Raw genomic sequence first — 22,324 nt, forward strand, 5'->3', positions numbered from 1 at the left:
TGCAGACCACTCATAACTGTCAGTGATTCCAAGAAGGCCAACAGTTGTGGCTCAATAATGCCAGGCAGATCTAATCAATTGGCTGGGAAATTCACCACAAACAACACAGTTATTTACAACTCTCTTTCAAAGAAAAACAATAGTTGAGGGAGCACTGGAAAAAGGTCAGCTGAGTCACTCGCTGATGTGTACTCCCTCTTACCCACAACTCCCCTCCCTCACCGTCCTCACCCTCCCAGTCACGTGACCCCCCAGAATAGCAACAGTGATGATGGTCATGATATGCCTGGATAATGTTTGATAGGAGAAATATGAAACAGATCCTGGAGTTATAACAGAAAATAGACTGGAAGCAATTCCTGGAACTCATGGCTTGCATTATGAAACATATGCCTGATTCTACCTTTCACATTAGATACATCTTTATATTTGCCATCTAACAGCTGGGGAAGTCATAAAGCAAAATCAGTTTAAGGAGCTGAACCCTTTTTTTCCAACAGAACATAACCTTTATAAAAAGTAAACAATTCATTATCTGTAGAGTTTTATAGAAGTTTTCTCAAAATATTTATTATAAGATACTTTTACACTGATTAAAAGTTTAAAGAAGCTGCAAATCACCATCAAAACACATGACAACTATGATTACTATTTTCTTTGTGGTCTTGTCTCTTGGCAAAAATAACTTTGGTGAAGTTCCATAATTTATTTTGTTTTCCTTTCAAAACACCAAACGTATGTTTCATTTTCATTACAATACATTATATTATTTCCATCCAGAAACCTTAGCACTGATGACAGTCCTTCTTCCAGATCAACTTCAACAGGATAGGGAAAGGCCTTATCTGACCCAGCATGAATGAAGCAAAAGATCAAAAGGAATAATTTCTGACTGTCTAACTGTTTGTAAACACTGGCGATTCTGTCAATGTGATGACAAAATGGGTGCGTCTCACAGCTAATGAAACAATGAACTATCATGGAGCTTTTTCCCCTACTGTGACCTAAATACAAGAATGTCCTGGTGTCAGAGAGGATACGTCAGACATTGTGTGAGGTCCAGTCTCATTGCAAGGTTTGGATAACAGACACACCAACAAAGACAGGGAAAAGAAAGAATGTTGTATGACAAAACCATTTTGTCAAGTGCTGGTGTTTGCTGACCCACAAACTAATAAATGCAAAAATTAATGCCACAAATGAGTGAGTGAGTTGGGTTTTGAGCAGCTTTTAGCAATAATCCAGCAATATCTCAGAAGGGATGGGGGAGAGGAGGGAAAGAAAGAGGAAGAGACACCAGAAATGGGCTTTGCACATTGTACCCATGCCGAGAATTGAATCCAGAAGTTGGAATGACAACTAAATGCTTTTTAACCTCTAGGCTACTCCACTACCCATACTGCTATAGAACATACATATCATATACAGGATGCCATACATTATATGACAGGTGAAACAGAGATAAGAACAAATTCAGCAAACATGACATCAGCATGACACACCTTCATCAGACTGATTAGAAGTTAGATTGTCGGAAAGTGTTACCACAAAATCGCACCATCACAACAATCCAGCATGATTCATCAACATGTCATGCTACTGAAATATTTTACACCTTCACACCTATTCATAACCCGCAATCCTAGAATGTATTGAAGCAGATGATATATGAAGAACACTTCTATTGTAATGTATACTATCTAATTATATGCATAAAGACAAGGTCTTTGCCCCTGACAGTGTACACTACTGCCCTGGAACGTCATTGAAGCGTGTACATAGACATATTGATCATCATGCACTTGATGTCACCTCCACAGTGCTGTAGCACAGCAGTGGTGCATCCTTCCTGTTATCAACCAATTACTGCTCTTGGCTGGCACCAGGCCATATGCAATATTCCGCACTGTACTACTAAACCACCACATGTTACTTAGATTCACGTTTTTTTATAACATATGTTGTAATCATTCTTGTTTGGTTAATGCCAGTCGTTGTGGTGACACAAAAAAGTTTTGTTTTTTAAGTGTGCACAGTATCTATATCCCCTTGAAGGAGTTGCAGTTGTGAATATCAGTTGCCTCTGACTACAGGTCTTCAGTTGCATTGTATGCAGGTCACGGGAAAATGCTGGTCGTAGGACTTTCTCAGCAATTTATTCCACTTTCCTGCACTAAAGATTTCAAGTCTCAAACTTACTTTCCCGTTAAAAGTAATATCCTTATTGGAAACAATCATGTGGTTCACAAACAACATTTAGCATTGCCTAAAAACATACCACAATGAAACCCGAACAGAAAACTCCGGACACAAAACTAAGTGTCCTCAGCAGTCAATTCTGGAAAAAGATACCTGTTTGTTAGAAAGTGGTCAGTGATGTACAAGCCACTTATATGAAAGCTTTAAAGAGAGTGAGTTACGGGTTTACGTCATTTTTCATAATATTCTAGCAATATCACGACATGGGGACACCAGTGACTATCTTTAGGAATTGAACCCGGGTCTTCAGCATGATGAGTGAAGGCTTTAACCACTAGGCTAGCCGACCATCCCGACTTCAGACAGAAGACAGATAAAGACAATGAATACTACTAATTGTCATGAAAGGGGACATTTGCAATTCCAAACTGAGAATATGTAACAACATTCACTGTAGCCTTTGGGTGCAATGTCATCCTCTCACCATGCCTAGATAAACCCCAGGAAACACATTCTGTTTATCTTTTGTCTGTGGTTATGGAAGCATATTTTTATCTCCAAAAGCACAACCAGTCTGTACTGGAATATACAAGTAACGATGTTAATCTTCACAGCAATATGCAGAGTCCGAGTAACCCAGGACAACTTAATCCCATGTTTATCATGGCAAGACTCAAGGGGATCCTCCAGGCTTATCAGAAAACAGTGTCTAGAAGGTGCTTAAACAGATCTTGGAATGTGACAGTACCCTATCATCATAATCACTGGGAAACTGATCTCGTACACCTGGACCTAGAAATAGCATACACCTTTCCAAAGAGCTCAGCCTTCACAGAAATATGCCATAAAAATAGCAATCCAGAATAATAAACCATGAATAAAGATGATATTTCTGATGTAAAAATCTTCTTTCAAGAATGCATGGAAAAGAAATCAAAGGATTAATACTGTTTCCACAGACATCAGAAAAACTCTGTTGACTGCATAGTTGGAATGCATAGATGCTCTCTGTTGTGGACGCTGATATTGTATGTGTATCTCAAGTGACTTTAGCAGAACTGGTATCATAAACCAGACTTGTTCCTATTTTTTGTCTTCAAAACAATAATCCTAAACAGGTTGAAACTCCTTAAAAATGAAAACTGAAAGATGACATACACTGCACAATATACCAGATGGCTACATATATTCATCAAAACTAGGCAAGGTGAGGTGGGAAGGGATTTGACATCACAGCTGAGTTACGATTAAAATTGGTGTGTGTACATGTGTGTGCATTAGTTAGTTCTGATTAGTGCACATGCTTGCCACTGAGGGAAATTCACTCAATCCTTGTTTTATGCCCTCAAGCAACGGGTACGGTAACAACATGTTATGACAAGCCCAACCTTCCAAGTTGCACTGTACAGAGTGCATAAAGTCCACATGTTATGAAAACATGGTCTCTTCATGAAAATGGGGTACAACTTATCTAAATGTGAATTCACTGGTATATTTTGTAGAACCTACTATACATGAATGACAAAATTGGGACACATTATTTATAAATGGTATGTGTTCAAAAAGTTGTTTCGTAATGTCAGCACCACTGATGTAACACACAATGTTGTGATGACATTGTAACAAACTCCTTGTTCAGTTACTACCCATAATTCAATTAACCACAATTAAAAATAATGAACAAACATATCAGATAGGAAAACTCATATACAAAATGCATACTAATTACCACTTGATAACAGAGCTCCTTAAATGTACATAACAAAGTAATCTCTCATCCACTACACGCCAGGGGCCACTTAGCAATGTGACAGTATCAACCTGCATACTGTCAACATGATTCTTTCCCCAACTCTACAAACAAGACCGCTTTTTTCATCTCCAACATAAATGCTTTACACTGTTTCAGTATGGGGAAAGTCTCCCTGTGACCTATTTCCACTCTTGAGTAAGCCCAACGTCAATACCTTTATCAATTCTATCTCAAAGGGCTGTGACCATTTGAAGTTCCATCCATGTAAACCTATCAAAATCATATCCAAAGACTGTTGATAAGGCAAAAATAGCTAATCAGGAATTGGCTGAGAGGACCTCAATGGCAAGTTGACAATAGATTCACTCTCCATTTATTCATCAATAGATAAGCTAGACCACTGGAATGTTGCCGCAGGTAATCTGTGGTGGAGTAAAGTCCACCTAAGCCTACTTAACCCCTTCACCACCAATTCTTAAGGCTTACATGCAAGCTCAGCACACAGGTCACTTTAATAGGCTTTAACTCATGGTCAGGGTGAAAACTGTGTTTGTGTTTCGGAGGTTAGAATGTTAACGCACCAGAATGTTCCGTTGTGTCACTGTTACAGTACATTCTTCAAAGTACACACACAGCGGTGAAGCTGTGAGAGATCGGTAACTCTTAAATAGACAAATAAATGATTCGCAAGATAACTTGTCAATCAACAACTTGTCGTTACAGGGGTCAGAAGGTCAAACTGTATCATCAAGATCACTGATCAACAAATATATATGATCTAAAAGATAACCTGTCACTTTCAGGTGAGGTGAAATGGGGTTTAACATTACTTCTTCAACTGGTGCCCGTGTACACATTTTTGCAAGTATGGGTGGGAGGTAGCTTGTACTAGCCATGACAACACTGGTTTTATAGTGCCAGCACACCGATAAACCATGCAGCAGTTTAACCAGGGTAGTGATACTCATATGCAATGAGTAGTTTGGTTTTAAGCCACTTTTAGAAATACTCGAGCAATACAAAAGTGGGTGGACACCAGAAACGGGCTTCACACATTGTACCCGTGAGGAATAGTACCAGGGGCCTGTTTCACAAAACTCTCGCAAGCCTAAGATCTCGTAACTTTTCTCGTAGCTCTTGTACCCGGCACACTGTAACATGGGAGGTGCAAATGCTACGAGAAAAGTTACGACATCTTAGGCTTACGAGAGTTTTGTGAAACGGGCCCCAGGTCACTGGCATGACGAGCGAATGGTTTAACCTCTCGACTACTCAACCTCCACTCTGCTGATCAATGCTCATGCTGTTGTTGACTGGACTGTCTGGTCTAAACTTGGTTATTGACAGACCGTCTCCATATAGCTGGAATGTTGCTGAGTGCATAATACAACTAACCTCACTCACTATGCTCATATTTCTTTCCCAACTGCATAATGACAGGAAAGGTAATAACAAGTACCAAGTTTTAACACCTTTTGGTATGGCTGTGCTAAGGACTGAATGACCGACCTTATACTCTCCAGACAGACCATGGAGACAGTGCATGTATATTAACAAAATAAACCTGAACAACTTGTCAAAACAGGAATTCAGGACAGAAACACAGATATAACAACCAACACTCTACATGTGAATCTGTGAATTTGTGAACGCATGATAATTTAGCTGCTAGCGTCTGAAATTATCATATTTACAGAAAAAAAAGCACAGAGTGAAAACAATGAAAAGAAGCCCTGACACTTTCTTCATTCTGAAGCTGCATGTATCTTGTCTTGCCACATTTTCCATACTCGCCTTTTTGGACACTTTTGATTCAGGGTCTTATGACAGACATTAACTGTATGTGAAGTTGTACTATGCTGTGCTCCTAATACGGAGTACGTTTTGTCAGGGAACATTAACATCTGAAGGACATGTCTGGGTCACACTATTCACAACAAAGACAGCACTAGTGGATGTCTACAGGTGTCGGTGTTACGTGACAGGCTAGCAAGGACCAGGGAAACATTACACACTAAGAAGCATAAAATGAGGGTACATAATAAATTCAAGTCCACTCAAATATAATGGTTCTTTCTTCAAAGGGTAGAGGGCTTGCTTTATATCCAGATATGCACACAGATTATATTGATCTTTGGTGTTCAAACAGTTTTACATAATACCAACTTTGCTACAAGGGTCATAGACACATAACATTGTTGCAGGAGGAAAATGTTTATCTTCAATGATGTATGCAGGACATTGTATGATTTACATCAAAATTCACTGATAAGCATTTTGTTATACTGATGAAAGCTGTGCTATTCTATGAAAGTCAGATCTAATTTCCTCAACTGACAACAAACATTGACCGTAATAAACTAGCTATAAAACGGCCCCAGTTCAACCCTGTAAGCAAATTTCTCCAAAATAGCAACCCCCAAAGGAGCCTTGACAAGGGGTAACAATAAACACTAGACCCACAAAACAGGTTTTCTTCAAAACACTGCCTACCTTTGACAGGTCAACTAGATTGAACAAGACTTGAACAACTAGGGACCTGGGAGATAAAAGCCAGGTGTGGGGTAAATATTCACTACGGCTGGGACAAGTCATAACTGAGTACTACTTCATGAGATCATGTATAAGTGCAAAATGAAAAAAAAATTTCTGGTGACTGAAAACTCAACACCTATAAACCACACACCACAATCTTGATCAGCTAAAAAACACCCATAGTGTTCAAAAAAATACCAATCAACAAAAGAAATGCAACTCTGGCTCTTTGTCAGGTTTTTAAAAAGAAAACCATGAGCGCTTCCTTTTATGAGATTTTGTTTTTTCAAAACTTGTGGTTGCAGTTCTTTTGCTGTTCAGTATATTAGAGGGTCCTGGGTGTATTCTCTGAGGGATTTGAATCTCGGGACCCTTGGGACATATATATATTAGGCTGCATAAGAATAATTAAATGTTTCTTAGGCATATTTTTTTTCAAAAGTGACGAGGGCGGTAGGACTGTTTCTTAATCTCAATTTTTGCCCGAGAAACTTCACTTGTTTTATTTAGCCTTATGAATACACTGTCATCATTCTTTCAGATGGGACAGTTTTTGAACAAAGCAAAGAGGGATTAATTATTTTATATAGTGCACCTTCTCCAAATAATCTTGCACCATATGGTGACAAACCACAGCTAATGATCATCAGTATCTGCTGGCCATGATGCCCATGCTTTCATCCCACCCTGGTGAGAAAAATGTTGTTTGTGCACCACACCGGTCAATGTTTACACACACGGGAGTGAGCAAGATGCTTCTACGTTCTTTCTGGTCTATGTTACATTGATGCTGATTGGTTTGAACACAAGGATCTATACTAAATTTAACTTCAAAGGTCACAGAACTTTACCAATTGTGCTGATCTTGACTCCAAACAGTTGTTGAACTAAATTTACAAAATCTATGCAAATACTTGAGTATTGTTGGGTGTAACTAATTATCATTCAGTGTTAGTTAGTTGCTATTTTTATGAGCTGTTCCTGAAATTCTATCAATTTACTAAGCAATGCTTCTTATAATGTGCATTAAACATTTTTCTAGTCATATCACCATTGGGTTCAAAACTGAACTCTTTCAGCATGACACACCTTGGAGACTAATGCTTTAATCACTAGGCTATACCATCACTATATCACTGTGAAACCCTAGGGCAGGTTATCAACTACTGACAGCTGACTGTCTGTGTTACAATATTTCAGAGAGTCAGTACAACCTACAGCTAATGACTGCATTATGTCTGATGTATGTCATCAGTGACACTATACTGCCTGTCTCACGTGGTGTCTTAAGATGACTGCATTCCTGGTTCTCCTGCTGCAAGCATTACATTAGGGTTTTTCTATTCTCCGTATCGTAGCTAAGCACAGTACATGTGGCATAATGATTTTCAAGGTATTCCCCTGGCTGAGTATCTTAAGGGTTGCATTTATGTTTTGGGGTGTGGTTTGAAACTGTATATACAGAAATCTTGACATTTCTCTTCTGCGAGAACACACCAAGTTAAAGTTTGAAACTATCAAAAAAAAGCTTCAACAGAAACAAGTCAAATACATGTCAATATAAAGTTCTCTTGGGTTTCTTTATAAGGTATTTAACATCTTAAAACTATTGCACTCTTTCCGGTTTCAAGACATTTCATCCTTTTCAAGGGTTGCCACTTACTACATATTCGATTTCTGCATGTGAAACACTTCAAAAGGATTTCAGCTTAAGGTGGTTTGTCTTTACACTTAACTGAAGTCTCACAAGTTTCAAGTGTAAATGCATATCATATGTTTTAAAAGAATGCATGAAATTTAAGAGATCCCTGAACTCGAGATACCACAGGAGCAAACCTCAATAGGACCTTCTTTAATTTCACACACTCAATAAATATGATATGTCAAGAATTCAGCCCTTATGACAATGGTCTTGAAATAGTGAAAGAGTGAGTGAGTATAGTTTTACACCACATTCAGCAATATTCCAGTTATATGGTGGCGGTTGTGAATAGAGTCTTGGCCAGACAATTCAGCGACCAACAGCATGAACATTGATCCATACAAATGGGAACCGATGACGTGTGAACCAAGTCAGCGAGTATGACCACCCAATCCCATTAGTCGCCTCTTACAACAAGCATAGGCGCCTTTCATGGCAAGCAAGGGTTGCTGAAGGCCTATTCTACACCAGACCTTCAGTTTTAGAAAAGGTAATATAAAGAACAAAATTTAATTAACGTCTGCTTATTCAATAGAAATAGAATATAAACTTAATGCCCTATACATGAATTATGAACATCAAAAGCAACACAATATTAATAAAAGTCCTAAAATGTTTTCCTCCTAATATTTGATGTACGCTAGATTGAAAGTCCTATGATGGTGACAGTTTGTGGCCTCTGGAGTAAACTTGTGTGTCAAAACTTGAAAGTGATGGATTGAGCCTCAACTGACAAACCTGATGGTTGTATTTTGTGTGGAAGTCCACACTCTGGCCGACAGCCTTAACAAGACAGGTGATTAATACTTGACAACAGTACACTGACCATCAAGTCAGGCAACACGTTGCTTCAAGCACTGAGGGTATGCAGGAAACAACCAATGCTGCAACAAATTGGTCAGATGCAACATAGTTACAGTGTCACTTGCACTTTCGGAAGTTGACTCATGCCTTGTGAAAGAACACACAGAGGAAGGCAGCCTCACCATACACAGTATAAAGCAGCAGTGGTGGAAGGTCTGGGTCGGTATACTTAAGTTATCCAACAAGATAAGGCTTATTAATAATATAGCTGGAGGTCAATGGGTCCTGTCACAACCCCAATGTAAACAAATAAATAGTTACAGGGTCATCATAACCACAGTTCCAAACATCGTAAGGATCCTCCTTAAATCTGAATTCTGATTTATCTCTTTCCAAAACTACAATCTTACAAACATATAATACCTGAGGATGTTAATCTTCTTTTTTAAAGTGGAATAATGACTAACATTTGTAAGTACAACCTATTACAGGTTTAAAGAAGCAATTTAAGCCAGCAGCACTTCCAATTCACCCTACACAACAACTCCAGTATAGAGAGGTGAGAGTGATAATTTGTGGGAGGTAACCTATTCATGCAAGACAAAACCTGCCATACCACATGTAAAGAAATACCTAAATCATTCATGCTTTTCATTCAGAATTCAAACTCTTTCCAAGTGGATGCCAAGTCTACCTAAGTTCATGACTCTTCCCTAACAAGTGACCCGATAGCTGAGAGTCAGCATGTATCTACTGGGAGTCATAAGCTGTGGAGATAGTGGACACTAGCCTTATTGTGAAGGAATGCTGGAGTGCAGCACTTGATAAACTCCTCCTTCATTCTAACACTGAAATTCCACGCCGACACCCTGCATGTTCTGTATCTACACATCCATTCTCACAGCCTGGTGACTGCAATTGTTATGACAACTAGTGTTTAATGAGTAGTTCACAGACATTACTGGATTCAGGCTTACCAATCCATTGTTTCATTATGCAACTCTAGATGCAATCATATGTCCATGTTCAAATTAATAAATGAAGCAATAAATGCTGAATTTTTCCGTCAGGATATTAAATTTTTTTTCCAGGTTTTTCAATGTTCAACTAACATGACTTTGGTATAAAAATTCTGTTCAAGTTCTCTGTAGTAGTCACTTGGTTTTTACTGAAAGGAATTTACTAGAGCATTTGAATGACATATAATATATTCCGTTTAACTTCATGCCTATAGTGCTAACTTGACCTACAGAGTATACCTTATCTAAATTTTGGACATACCTTCCCATATATACCCAGCAATTGCTCATAAAGAGGACTGAAAGTGATGTTTATCAAGATGACCGATGACAAGGGATATCTGGAGGCATGATGTCCAGGGTTTACCATAGACAATCAGCTGTGTACAGTCAAGCGTAACAGACACAAATCATATGACAACTCCAGCTGCTAAATATTCAAAGCATCAATGCAGCTTGACAATCGACCATGCTCAGCCAATGTCAAGCCACAACAGGTGACAGTAATTTCTATTGGCTATTGTTGAGGGCTTACCTTGGAGCATACTCCTGTATGCTGTGTCAGCAATGGCAAAAACATGAGGGGGCACTTCATGTCTCTTCTTCCCTTTGTACAATTCTATCACTTTGTCTGTATAGATTGGCAGTTTTTTATATGGATTCACAACCACACAAAAAAGTCCAGAGTATGTCTGCAAAGACAAAATTAAATTTAATCACATTTCTCAAAGACAATATCTATTTTCTTTCATCATGCCCATATGAAATTTCAAAAAGTACTGAAAAGGAAAAAAAATGCAAGTTTTGCAAAAATGCAATCTCATTAAAGCATTCACGTGTATGCATTCTATTTGACAAAAAGCCTAAGTTGCATTTCTTCTGATGTTTAATATATAAACTAACAGGCATATACTAACAAGTCTCAATGACTGAACTCATATCATCAAGAATGTGTGGATTCACAGTTAATTGAATTTGAGTCGTGTCTGGGGGTTAATTTATTGAAATACTGTTGCAAAGTTTGTATTTTTTCACAAATGACCTTTCATTGTCTGCAAAAACAGAAAATCTACCTAAACCTTCACTTCCAAAACAATTACCTTCACGTCTCTCAATAAGTTCAGGTGATCAGTTGGGATTGTCTTTTACATTCATAACTAAAATAGCAACTGATTCCAATTTGCAGACCAACAACAGGAAAAACAGACAGCACTTTATTCATTATAAGAACCTTCCATGATGGGCTTCAGATCATTGTTAAATATTTATTTTTCAAAATTTACCTTTGAAGAGAATTCAATTTAAATATCTGCTTGCATATTTGCAAGTTGCACAACTGAATCAACAGTTTCAAATTTCTAAAAGTCAACACTAATGCCACTGTAACAAATAATGTTGGATTGGTCAGTCTGTCAATGCATCTTTTTATCTCGAAGTGCCTGCCCAGCTAGCCTCTACCCATGAGTCTTGACAAAGGATGCTTATTTCTTAACAGGAAAGCAATCAATCCTGAGATAAGGTTGACAGTAACCAAAGAAAATGTGCCTGTGCTCTGGCCAGGCCCAGTAATGGCAAATGCTAGGAATACTTAATAAGGGGATCTCTTAATAGAAGCCTTTTCAATAACTGTGAGACAGACTTCTATTTTTAGATCTCAATGACTAATGACATCAAAGGATTATATTTTTAAATAGGATGCCTTCTGGTACCTATGAATCCGAAAAAAAATTAACAAATGTCTCATGTTTAAGAACGGAAGGATACTCTTATGGATGACAACAAATCCAGTCATATAACATAAGTTGTCATTAATAGCATATCTCACCTTTTGCATTTCCAATAACCAAAAAGGTTTTACAATACTGATATTTTTATAGCTTTGTAATTATTAATGCAGTTTGGGAAAACATCAATAGTAGCTACAGACTTCATCTCTAGCAGGGATTGGGAAAGGCAGGGACCATGGGCCATTTCATTAGAATGAAGAATGGCCCATTAAAATTTGGAAGTTTACCATTGATACAAGGGCACTGACCAATTCAAAATTCAGGAAATGACTAATAATCCTGAAAATGGGCCACTGTCAAAGCTCTTTCCCAATCCCTGCTCTAGTAGATCTAATTCTCTTTTTCTAGTATATGCATCAGCATGAAAAGTCACAACCATGTTACCTTGAATCATTTACACATTACATTCATTCATCTAAAATGTTCATGTGAATCCTCCCAACTTCCTGATAGCAACCTCCACTGAACAGAGTTATCTCTATTTGCAGAGATATGTAACTGCATGGTCATCCCAATCAATATCCAACTATCAAGGTGTGATTCACTGATGGTGACCTCATCCCAACATGATATATACATATTATGGACATCAACATAAATGTATGACATGACTTTAATCAAGCATAACATTAAGAGAAGTCATTTTGGTTTTTTTTCCTGGGATAATTCTCAAGAATGCATCACTTACATGGTAAAAAAAATATTTAAGAGACTAGCTACACAAGATCTCTTCAAAATAGTCTTCATACTTCGCTTTCAAATAGGGATACTCGTAAATTAAATGCTAGACTCTCATAGTTGCATAATAATGGTAGTTTCGTTGGAGTAACTTCAAAAGACATTACTACTTAATACAGGTAACCTGAGATTTCAGAACTGACTGAAGTGGTACATTGTTAAGTGTCGTTCTGCATGTTGACTTCATTGCATTTATTACTTACATATATCAAGCCTGAGTAATACCTGTCCTTCAAATTGTGAAGTACAGATGCTTCATTAAGACACGTCAATTCAGCCATGTCTTCGACTTTATTAAATTTTGGTGGGTTCATTTTTTGAACATCATCTCTGTGGACGACGGATTTTTTCCCAGTTTCTTCCACGACTACTTCGAACTGGTCTCCTTTCTCTGATTTTACAACAGCTGCTACAAATCCATGTGACTCGTCGGGGATCCATACTAATTTTTTCGCTGACCACTCCGCTTGTAAAGATGGATCATTGACTATATTTCTGTCTATGGCCAGGTATCGCAACTCCTGCGCGCTTAATCCAGCAAACGAGTCATCCGCCATTTTGGACACTGGTGAGAGAGTTCCGGCTAAGTATCAACACTGCAAACAACTCACGCACACGAACAACAAGCAACACCACAGTAAATACAAATCCCAAATGTGCACAGTTTCACAGAATTGTGTGTCCTTCCTCCAAATCGCTGTTAATTTCAAACTGTCATTATGGCTCGGGACCCTCTCTCAGGTTCCGGTAGCACAATGTGCGCGACTGATACGTGTGCTGTGATTGGTCCTTCTTGCCACGTGACAATATGGCACGCCCAACCGGGTGTCACACTTCACTTGAATGTGGCAAGGATGATTTGAATTCTATCGCGATTGTGCGTTCTAGGGTTGTATAAAATAGTTAATGATGACTCCTGTGCCGTCTTAATATGTGCTTCTCATTGGTAATATTTCTTGACACCAAACAAACACACGGGTTTCTCAATGACGTCATAAAGTGATCTCATATTGAGGTGCAGTAAAGGTGTTTCCTGTTGGACTGGGCCGCAAGCATAATGAATGGAATTCCCCCCGTGAAGTGACGACATTTACCTCCATATATGGTAAAAATAGTAGACACTGCTCGTTGCACCAATTGTTCTCTGATATTTTATCTTTTCAAGCAATGATAACCATGAGACAGGCACTTGAGGTTTGAAAAATGTGGGCGTGGCCTGCATATTATGTCATTTGTATTTGACGAAGGACAGAAGGGTACAGAAGGACTTTAAAAGAAACATTTTAAAGGATGGGTACTGTTACTTCCATCCACAAAACAAGTCAGTATACTTTACATGTTTCCTGTATAGTGAAATTTACTGAAAACATGGCAGCAACAATATCTAATCGTACTATGTAATATGTATTTTTGGAAAATTGAAACTTTTCACTAATGCGGATTTTTTATGTTGAGTTACGTCACAGTTATGTATATCTTAGACGTCCTTTATAAATATGGGCAGTCCTCAAAGAAAACCATAATCGCTTGAAGAATGCCAGTCAATTATCACAGGATGTGTGCATTGTATAGAAGTAGCCGTTAGTGGTCATTATGTTCATCGCTGCGAGCACTTTCCCATTTGACTTACCTGTAGGTAACGTTGCGTCACTGGTACCGCGCTTCAGTTAAATTCACGCACTCCCTATGGCAATCACTCCCGCCAATAATCAATCAACTTGTTCTTGTTAATGCACATGACCCGCGGGTTGTTGCCGTGTGAAGGAAGTTACATATACACAGGGTGTCCACACACACAAACTCCCTCAAATAAACAAATTAAACACTAAAATGTAATTTGGTCGGTCGGTTGTTAATTGGACCTGCTCACTTGTTTAGAGTGTAAAATGGAATAATGGTTCCAAACATTTCATTGAAACCCGAGTTCTACCATTATACTGAGGGCTCGCCAACAAATATTTTGGTCTAACGTGCACCTGTAAAGGTACTGTTACTTCTGCCTCTTCGTATGAGCCAACACAAAACGCTGTGGCATTGTCAACCACCTGGCATTGTGTGTATTCTTATTTGTAATGGTTATTTATATCATCGAGGATGAGTGAGTGAGTTTAGTTTTACACCGCTTTTAGCAATATTCCAGCAACATCCCGGCGTGGGAAACCAAAAATGGGCTTCAAGCATTGTCCCCATGTGGGAAATCGAACCCGGGTCTTCGGCGCGACGAGCGAACGCTTTAACCACTAGGCTACCAACCGCCCCCACTGGGGAAGAATATTGTGATGTTTACAATTATTTTACACTGCTGAAGATAACTGCACCAGCATATCATAAGATTTTCGCTCCGTTCGCTCGGGCATAACAGCTGACCATATACATGCTATACATTATACATGTATGACATACATGGACTTCATATATTCGTGTGTGTGTTTTTTTTCAACAAATCTGCACTTCTCTTGTTTGAGGGATCGTTTATGTATCTGGCTGTTCCTATCTCCATGTACATCTATATTGTGTTCCATACCCTGTGAACTTAATGTTTATGTCAATAGTAACTGTTAACGGACATTAACCCTTGAATGACTGCCATAAATATTTGACAATGGCCACATATTTAGCATGCTACATTTACGACGCCACGTCTAGTGAGGGTTCCGGAAACCAGTACATGCCGCCAGTCACTCCTTACAGTATGTTGTTCGATACACCCCACCTAAAGGTGAAATTAGAATTGACTTGCTCTACATCATTACATTCCTCTTACTGTATTGACGCTGCACATTCATGGGAACACACTCCTCAGTTGTGCGCGAAGTTAAAATATACGGCTTACTTGTCATCTCTTTGTCAATAATTGGTGTGCTTGATTCAAAAGAAAAGGTAAACAAATATACGTTTGAGACTTTTAAGAACCAATTAAAATTGTGATGTTATAATTGACGCTTCAGTGGTTTTCGGCATTCACTTTAGAGTTACCTCCCCTATATTATGCCCGAAGCAGAAATTCCGCAGAGCAATAATACTCACTGTTTCATGGTATTTATGTCACATTTACTTGGTTAGAGCAATAATCACCACCACCACCACCCACCCCTACCCCAACCAAACTGTGAAACGCTAAATGCAAACCGTTTGACATGTGCCATTTAGGTTTTGAATGAGTATTGTTTTTCGTCGCTATTGGCAGTATTCCAGAAATATCACGACAGGGGACTCAAGATAAAGATGTCGAGCATGGTATGAATGTGCGAAAACCTAGCCTGGGTCTTCCAAGTGCCGATCGAATACTTTCATACGACACAACAACCCCACCGACCATGTCTTACCGCTGACTGGTTTTATTATGGCGTGATACCTGTAGGTGATAGTGATAGGGGCGATCTCCCCATGACACCCAGTCAGAACGACAACATTTGGCTGTTAGTAAATTGTCAGTTAGCGCGTATTCATGAAAACCATATAGTAAGGCAGTGTTTGATTCAGAAGTTTGCACAGCAGAATGTAGCCATGTCATGAGGATGGTATTATGAGAGAGGGGCGGGGAAGGGTGGAGGTGGATATACATCTGTTTGGGTGCTGATTAACGTCGCAGTCAGAAACCGTGTTTGCCATTGCATCTAAAGGTCCAGAACTATGAATAGCTGTGGTCCTGATCAGAATGTATAGGCCCGATATTTTAAATTGGAAATAATTCTCTTAGTTAATGGGTGTGAAAATCCAGTTGGCTATAGGGACCTGCAGAAAGCGAAAACTATGCGTCCGAGTGGTTTTCGGGCCTAAGAATCGACGTGAATTCCGAACGCTGCTCAGAAATGTTCCATCTATATGTATCATGGGAGGATATACATTTATATGTATAAACTCATATTTAGAATTAGCAAAGTACCGTCAGAATTCCAAGTTTGTAGTGCTGAATGTACGACGGAGCCCTTATCAAAGGACTATATTATCAATCAATAAAACAGTTGTGTGTATCAGATCTTTTCTCCGGGGTACTAGTATATATTATGAATTATTGTCAGTTCCATGCCCACCTGACGTGTATTATAAGGATATAAGGATTCATGTATTGTGTATTTGAAAATGTGTAGAGATTCCTCAGTCAGATAAACATTCAACTTTGGCACTTAATAAAACGTATTTACTGCGTGACCGTACCCCATCCCCCCACCCCCACCCCCACCCCCCTTCCAGGCCCCATCCTCTCTGGATGTGAGTAGTTCGAGAATATAGTTGTATACTAAAACTTTGTAATGTTTACATAAATCTTAAATTTAACGTACGCATATTTATCAAGGACATGCTATCATTCACTGCGGTCATTTTGGATGTGTTATCAATTATACCTTCAGTTGGAGTGTCATATCTGACATGCCTACATGGGAAATGTTAGTTGACGACCATGCTGTGTCCGGCTACAGGAAATATTTGCCGTTCGAACAACACTCGACTGTTGTCAGATGGGTCTGGTTGTCAGAATGACACAGGTTGTGGCCTACAAGGGGACACCATATTACTTCACTGACGTTACAAGGATAAATGGACTGCTACGGAGGTCTTGTCGTTGCGTCAAGTGGGTTGACAAGCTAAATACGTGTTGACATTGCCAAAATCCAGATACACATATACTAACCATCAAACGTTTAGACTCACTAGTGTAAATGTACCACTTATTTTAGTCAATTGTTCTAAACTAGATTTTGCAAAATATTCCATACTGTATACTGGCACTGTCTACGCATGAACGGATGGATAGCATAACAAATTCGTAACGTTAAAAAGATCATTGTCGTGAGTTCAATAAATGATGAGACTAAAAGTTGGTGAATACGTAACAAAACCTTACACCAAAACGCAGCTGTTCACATGGACAATATTTGCACATGCATTTCATCACTTTGACGCATGATCCACAGGTAATTCATTTGCATAAGGTTTGCAGTTGGTTCCCCAAGTTAGAAGAGAAAGTCATATTCGATGTAACCACATGTATATACATAACGATGAGTTTAAACTTTTGATGGGTAGTATACTAGTATATGTTTTCTTTTGCACTTGTAGATGAGGTTTCAATCTAAAAGGGATTCGGACTGCAGTGAAATTTGTTTTGTTTGAAGTGTGAATTTCAATTTTGAAAATACCTTGGTTTAACCATCACTTTGGTTAAACCATCACTGGCCATTCCAAGTGTCTGAAAAGATCTTTGTAACAGACTATGAGTACTCTCAATCTTATCACATCGGGCCTTATACCAAAAGTATTTCAACTCTTCAAGGTACTGGTTTGAACTGGTCTTCGGCAAACCATGCTTGTAAGTGGCGACTAACGGGCGCGAGTGGTCAGGTTCGCTGACTTGGTTGACACATGTCATCTTATCCCAGTTGCATATAGATCGATGCTCATGGTGTTGATCACTTGATTGTCTGACCCAGGCTTGATTATTTACAGGTCGCCGTTATCTAGTTGTAATATTGCTGCGTGCATAGTGAAATACGAACCAACCAACCGACCTATTATATAACGGTTGTAAGTTAAAGAGAGACCATCTGAAAAAACAGGATTGAGAGTAATACTTTTGGTGCTCTTTCCGAATAGTGTTGATTGTCGATTAATATGGAATGGTTTTGATTTCATCCTCCAAACTCTGCAGTTTTTACATTCAGTGTCCAGAGTTGTGTCCCTTTTGTGCGCCGGGATGTGGTGATCGCGGTTTAAAGTGTCAGAATCAAAGTGAATATGACCCTTGGCTATATTAACCTGTTCGCTGGTTTCACCAAAGATGATTGCAAATATTTACGCCTGAGAATAACCAGTCTCGATTATATGACAACCAGTTGAGAGGTGCCATCGCGTATAGCAGTTGAAATAGCGACAAAAGTTATATCAGTGGGCTATTAAGACTCTGTGATGGTACCGATCATCAGTGTTTCCTGTGCCTAAATTTTCGGAGATCTGTTAGAACTAGGATAGTTGTATGTGTTATACAACGGTTATCTATCTCACCTCTAAGAGAGATTCGAAAATCTAGGCCCTGATCTACAGGAAACACCTCACAATCTTCATAAAAGGTTAGTGTTCGTAGCCCAACATTGTCTTACTCCATAAACCGTATTGTAGAGGCTAATTTTAAACTACCAATCAAAGTACGACTTGGTACCCACGGGAGTGAAATCACCAAGAACTATGACCAATGAGAATTCTGAATACATTATGTCGCAGTCTTGAGGACATCTACTCTAGACATTGCTTGGACACCTGGCAAAGGTACCTTTGGTATAGAGTTTCCGGGAAAATCATGCACGGGGTGGAGCTAATTTGATTTTCATGTTTATCACAGGCCTAATTACTGCATGTACATGTATTGACTTCAGGGATGTGATGTCTTCCAAGATGTGGGGCCTTGCTGATGATTTTCTTCAGGCAACTGTGGTATACTTCCAAGTGGATGTTGGTCCGTGGCCCGATGGTTTGGTGGAGGTTTCACTGGAGGGTGAATGCCTACTCATATAGGTGATACCTGATTGGTCACTATTCACTAAGTTTGATAGTCAATGAAGACATTTCACAAACAACAATAACTTGCAAGACCAGGTAGGTCAACATCAAAGGAGAAAAAGGGTCTGCCTCGAGTGCATAGTTTGAACCCTAAACGCCTGCCTCATGTGCAGACACCACTGCATCGGATACCCGGCGTGTGTATTTTCAGGTGATGGAGAAATAGTTACAGACACAATGATCGTAATTTGCCAGGTATACGCGGGTCAACCTGGGATTGTTTTAGCAATACTCTGTCAGTATCACAGCGGGCTACACACATTGCATAACACGCTGCATGGATTTGACCCTGTGCCTCCGGCGTGACGAGAGAACCTTTATGTTTTATACTCTGTCGCCATGTACGGAACCAACAGAGAGCCATTAGAGAGAGTCTCGGATCCCTGAAACTGGCAGTCAAACAAACAACACTCTAGACCATCTGCAAAAGTGCATACTTTTCCATGCATCAGTGATTGTGTTCGGTTTTAAGCCGTTTTTATCAATATTCCAATTGTCTTAATTACAGAGTGAGCGGGATCAGTTTTACACCGCTTTTAGCAATATGCCAGCAATATCACGGCGGGAGGCCCCAGAAATGGGCTTCATATGTTTTACCCATGTGCGGAATCGAACCCCGACCTTCGGCGTGACGAGCGAACGCTCCAACCCCTGGACTATTTCACAATTCCGTAAGAGTGAATGTTTATTTTTACCAAAACAATAACCAGTTAATAAATCAAGTGCTACACTTACTGTGCGTTGCTAGGGGATTCTTCTATTTAATAACATGCGTGAGAAAAAGCATAAACTTTGGACCATAGATGAAAGGCCACATATATGCCTGACAAGCGTCATCAGTTCGTGTCTACACAAATCTACACCAATCCATAAAGTAGAAAAATCATTGGCACTGCATGAAGGTTGACCCACAGAGCAACAGGTGCACTAATCCTTATAATGTACGCCCAGCACCAGTCACGGTCTATTCCACTGCTACATAATGAACACCGTAATAAGATTACTGGACATGATCTGTCAACCTCACCCCTGTTCATTGTAAATAGATTAACAGAAATGTATTTTATAATTAAACACATAAAATCAGCAATAGCAGTTGTCATTGCGGAAAAGACACGTTGACTGCGAGCCAGTATAAAGTTCATCTGCCGCATAGTACTCCGACTAACGCAGTCTCTGAACATATGTAATTTTGATAATAACTAATAAACAAATTTGTAAATTGAAAATGAACCCCAGTGATATGGGCGATTCAGAACCTGAGGAAATCTAGATTTTCTTTATTTTGCCTTTAACACTGCAGATAGGGCTTGGCAGAAGGGACAATATTGTGGTATTGGGACTCTTTAATTACTAAATAGTAATGGGCACACGCATCTAAACAGACTACTTCTGCTGTAAGGCTGTTGTATGTAAGATATGAGAGTAACTATATACGACGGCACGCAACACACGATAGTGTCGTCTTGATCCGGGGGTCGTCTTGATCTAGATCGTTGTGACATTAAGTGTACATTGTACCTGTAATATCTACAATGTATAACACACAATCTGGCGTCTCGTCACAGTCGTAGCACGTATATGAAGCAACTAGAGCTTTCAGCGAGAATAATGTCGTAGATATTGGAATGAATTTTATTTAAAACTCCGCAAAAACAAAACAAGAAACGCAAAAGTGTTGTATAGATGAATACTGTGTTTGTTATTTAAACAATCAACAAACGTTCAAATTTACCATGACCCGTGAAGGTCCGGGGTAGAATTGGTCTTCAGCAACCCATGCATGCCATATAAGGCGACTCAGCTTGTCGTAAGAGGCGACTAGCTGACATGTTTTGCACATATCATCGGTTCCCAATTGCGCAGATCGATGTTCATGCCGTTGATCACTAGATTGTCTGGTCCAGACTCGATTATTTACAGACCGCCGCCATATAGCTGGAATATTGCTGAGTGCGGCGTGTAACTAAACTCACTCAAATTTATCATTGTCACGTTATATATGAAGACACATGGTCATCAGGATCAGCATACACGCCTTGTTAGTAGCAAAAGGGGCGACAACTGTGTGTCAGCTTTATGTTGAAGAATACCCACAGAGATGAAAGCGATTGACCCAGCATGATAATGGCGCCCGGACACAACCAGCGTTAACAAGGTTCGAACCGACAATCACAGGTTTCTGGCAATGACGACGTAGCCTCCACCCGTGCCTCAGTTCACGTGTGAACCTTGTGGACATGTAATGTCACCACCAACAAGGCTACCATCTGTATCCGGATGCTCTTTCTTTTTCATCTTCCTGTCCTAAATTACTGTCGCGCTATACACTATGTACGTGCAGTATTTATAGCAGACGGGTTATTTAACGTGTTTCGGTCACACTGCAGTGTAGATGGTCTCAGAACATGGGTAATACAGGTGATGGTTAATACATTATGTAAAAGGATTATTTGCGAAAACAAAGTCTCCAAACTCGTGGACATAAAAACTTTGGGCTATTCGTTACCTTTGTCAGGTACAACATATTCTACTAAGTCCAGTATCTATGAATGCGGTGTTTATTGATACACTACATATTTACACATAATGCTAGATGTGAACATGCCCGGTGGCTTAAATACAAAATAAATTTTCTGTTTCTCTGAGACTATTCGCACAGTGTCGACGTTCTCGTGTTTTGCTATCGATAAGGAGACAAAAAGTGTTTCTATCCTCATGTTTTGGAATGTGCTCCGGTGATTTCCTGTGTGAATAACCCTAATTCGTTTTTAATGACATAAAATATTAGGTTTCGGACATGTAAAGATGTATGAATATATACTTGCCATAGAGCAAGACACCTTTCTTTAACAAATCCCCACCTACACATAACAAGAAGAAAGAGCAGGGGGGCCATTTCAGAAGTACGAGGGCTGTCAGATACATGTGAAGTAACATAATAATGGTTTGTGATATGACCTGATGGACCAAAAGTTTCAAGAATTCGTCTAAAACTGTGAAACTGGTAAAGCGGTTTCAATATCTACGTTTTACTGGCATTAAAATATTCTGCCACATTTGAGCTCCGCCTCCCCGAAGTGACGTAGCGCAGTTTTATGCAAAAGTCAACATAGCCATATATGGGACCCTTGTGTTGTCTGTGACGTCATAAACCTATGACGTCACGCCATTATCGTTCCCTATGGTTGGAGTCTAGCTGTGTTTTAGAACTGTCAACTCGTTTTTTCTG

At 39.3% G+C, this 22,324-nt stretch overlaps 1 protein-coding gene across 6 annotated transcripts in view; it reads right to left on the reverse strand.

Moving 5' to 3' along the window:
• LOC137284736 (myosin heavy chain, non-muscle-like) overlaps positions 1-13,498 on the reverse strand; it is a 64,545-nt gene extending 51,047 nt beyond the window's left edge. For all 6 annotated transcript variants that reach the window (XM_067816663.1, XM_067816662.1, XM_067816666.1 and 3 more), the window contains exons 1-2: positions 12,741-13,498; positions 10,548-10,704 (exon numbers count right to left, since the gene is read on the reverse strand). In XM_067816663.1, the coding sequence (XP_067672764.1) occupies positions 10,548-10,704; positions 12,741-13,094 (511 nt within the window). In that variant the 5' untranslated portion in view covers positions 13,095-13,498. The remainder of the gene's footprint in view (positions 1-10,547; positions 10,705-12,740) is intronic.
• Positions 13,499-22,324: the final 8,826 nt, after the last annotated feature.

The sequence above is a fragment of the Haliotis asinina genome, chromosome 5 (assembly GCF_037392515.1).
Source record: "Haliotis asinina isolate JCU_RB_2024 chromosome 5, JCU_Hal_asi_v2, whole genome shotgun sequence".
NCBI classification, from domain to species: domain Eukaryota; kingdom Metazoa; phylum Mollusca; class Gastropoda; order Lepetellida; family Haliotidae; genus Haliotis; species Haliotis asinina.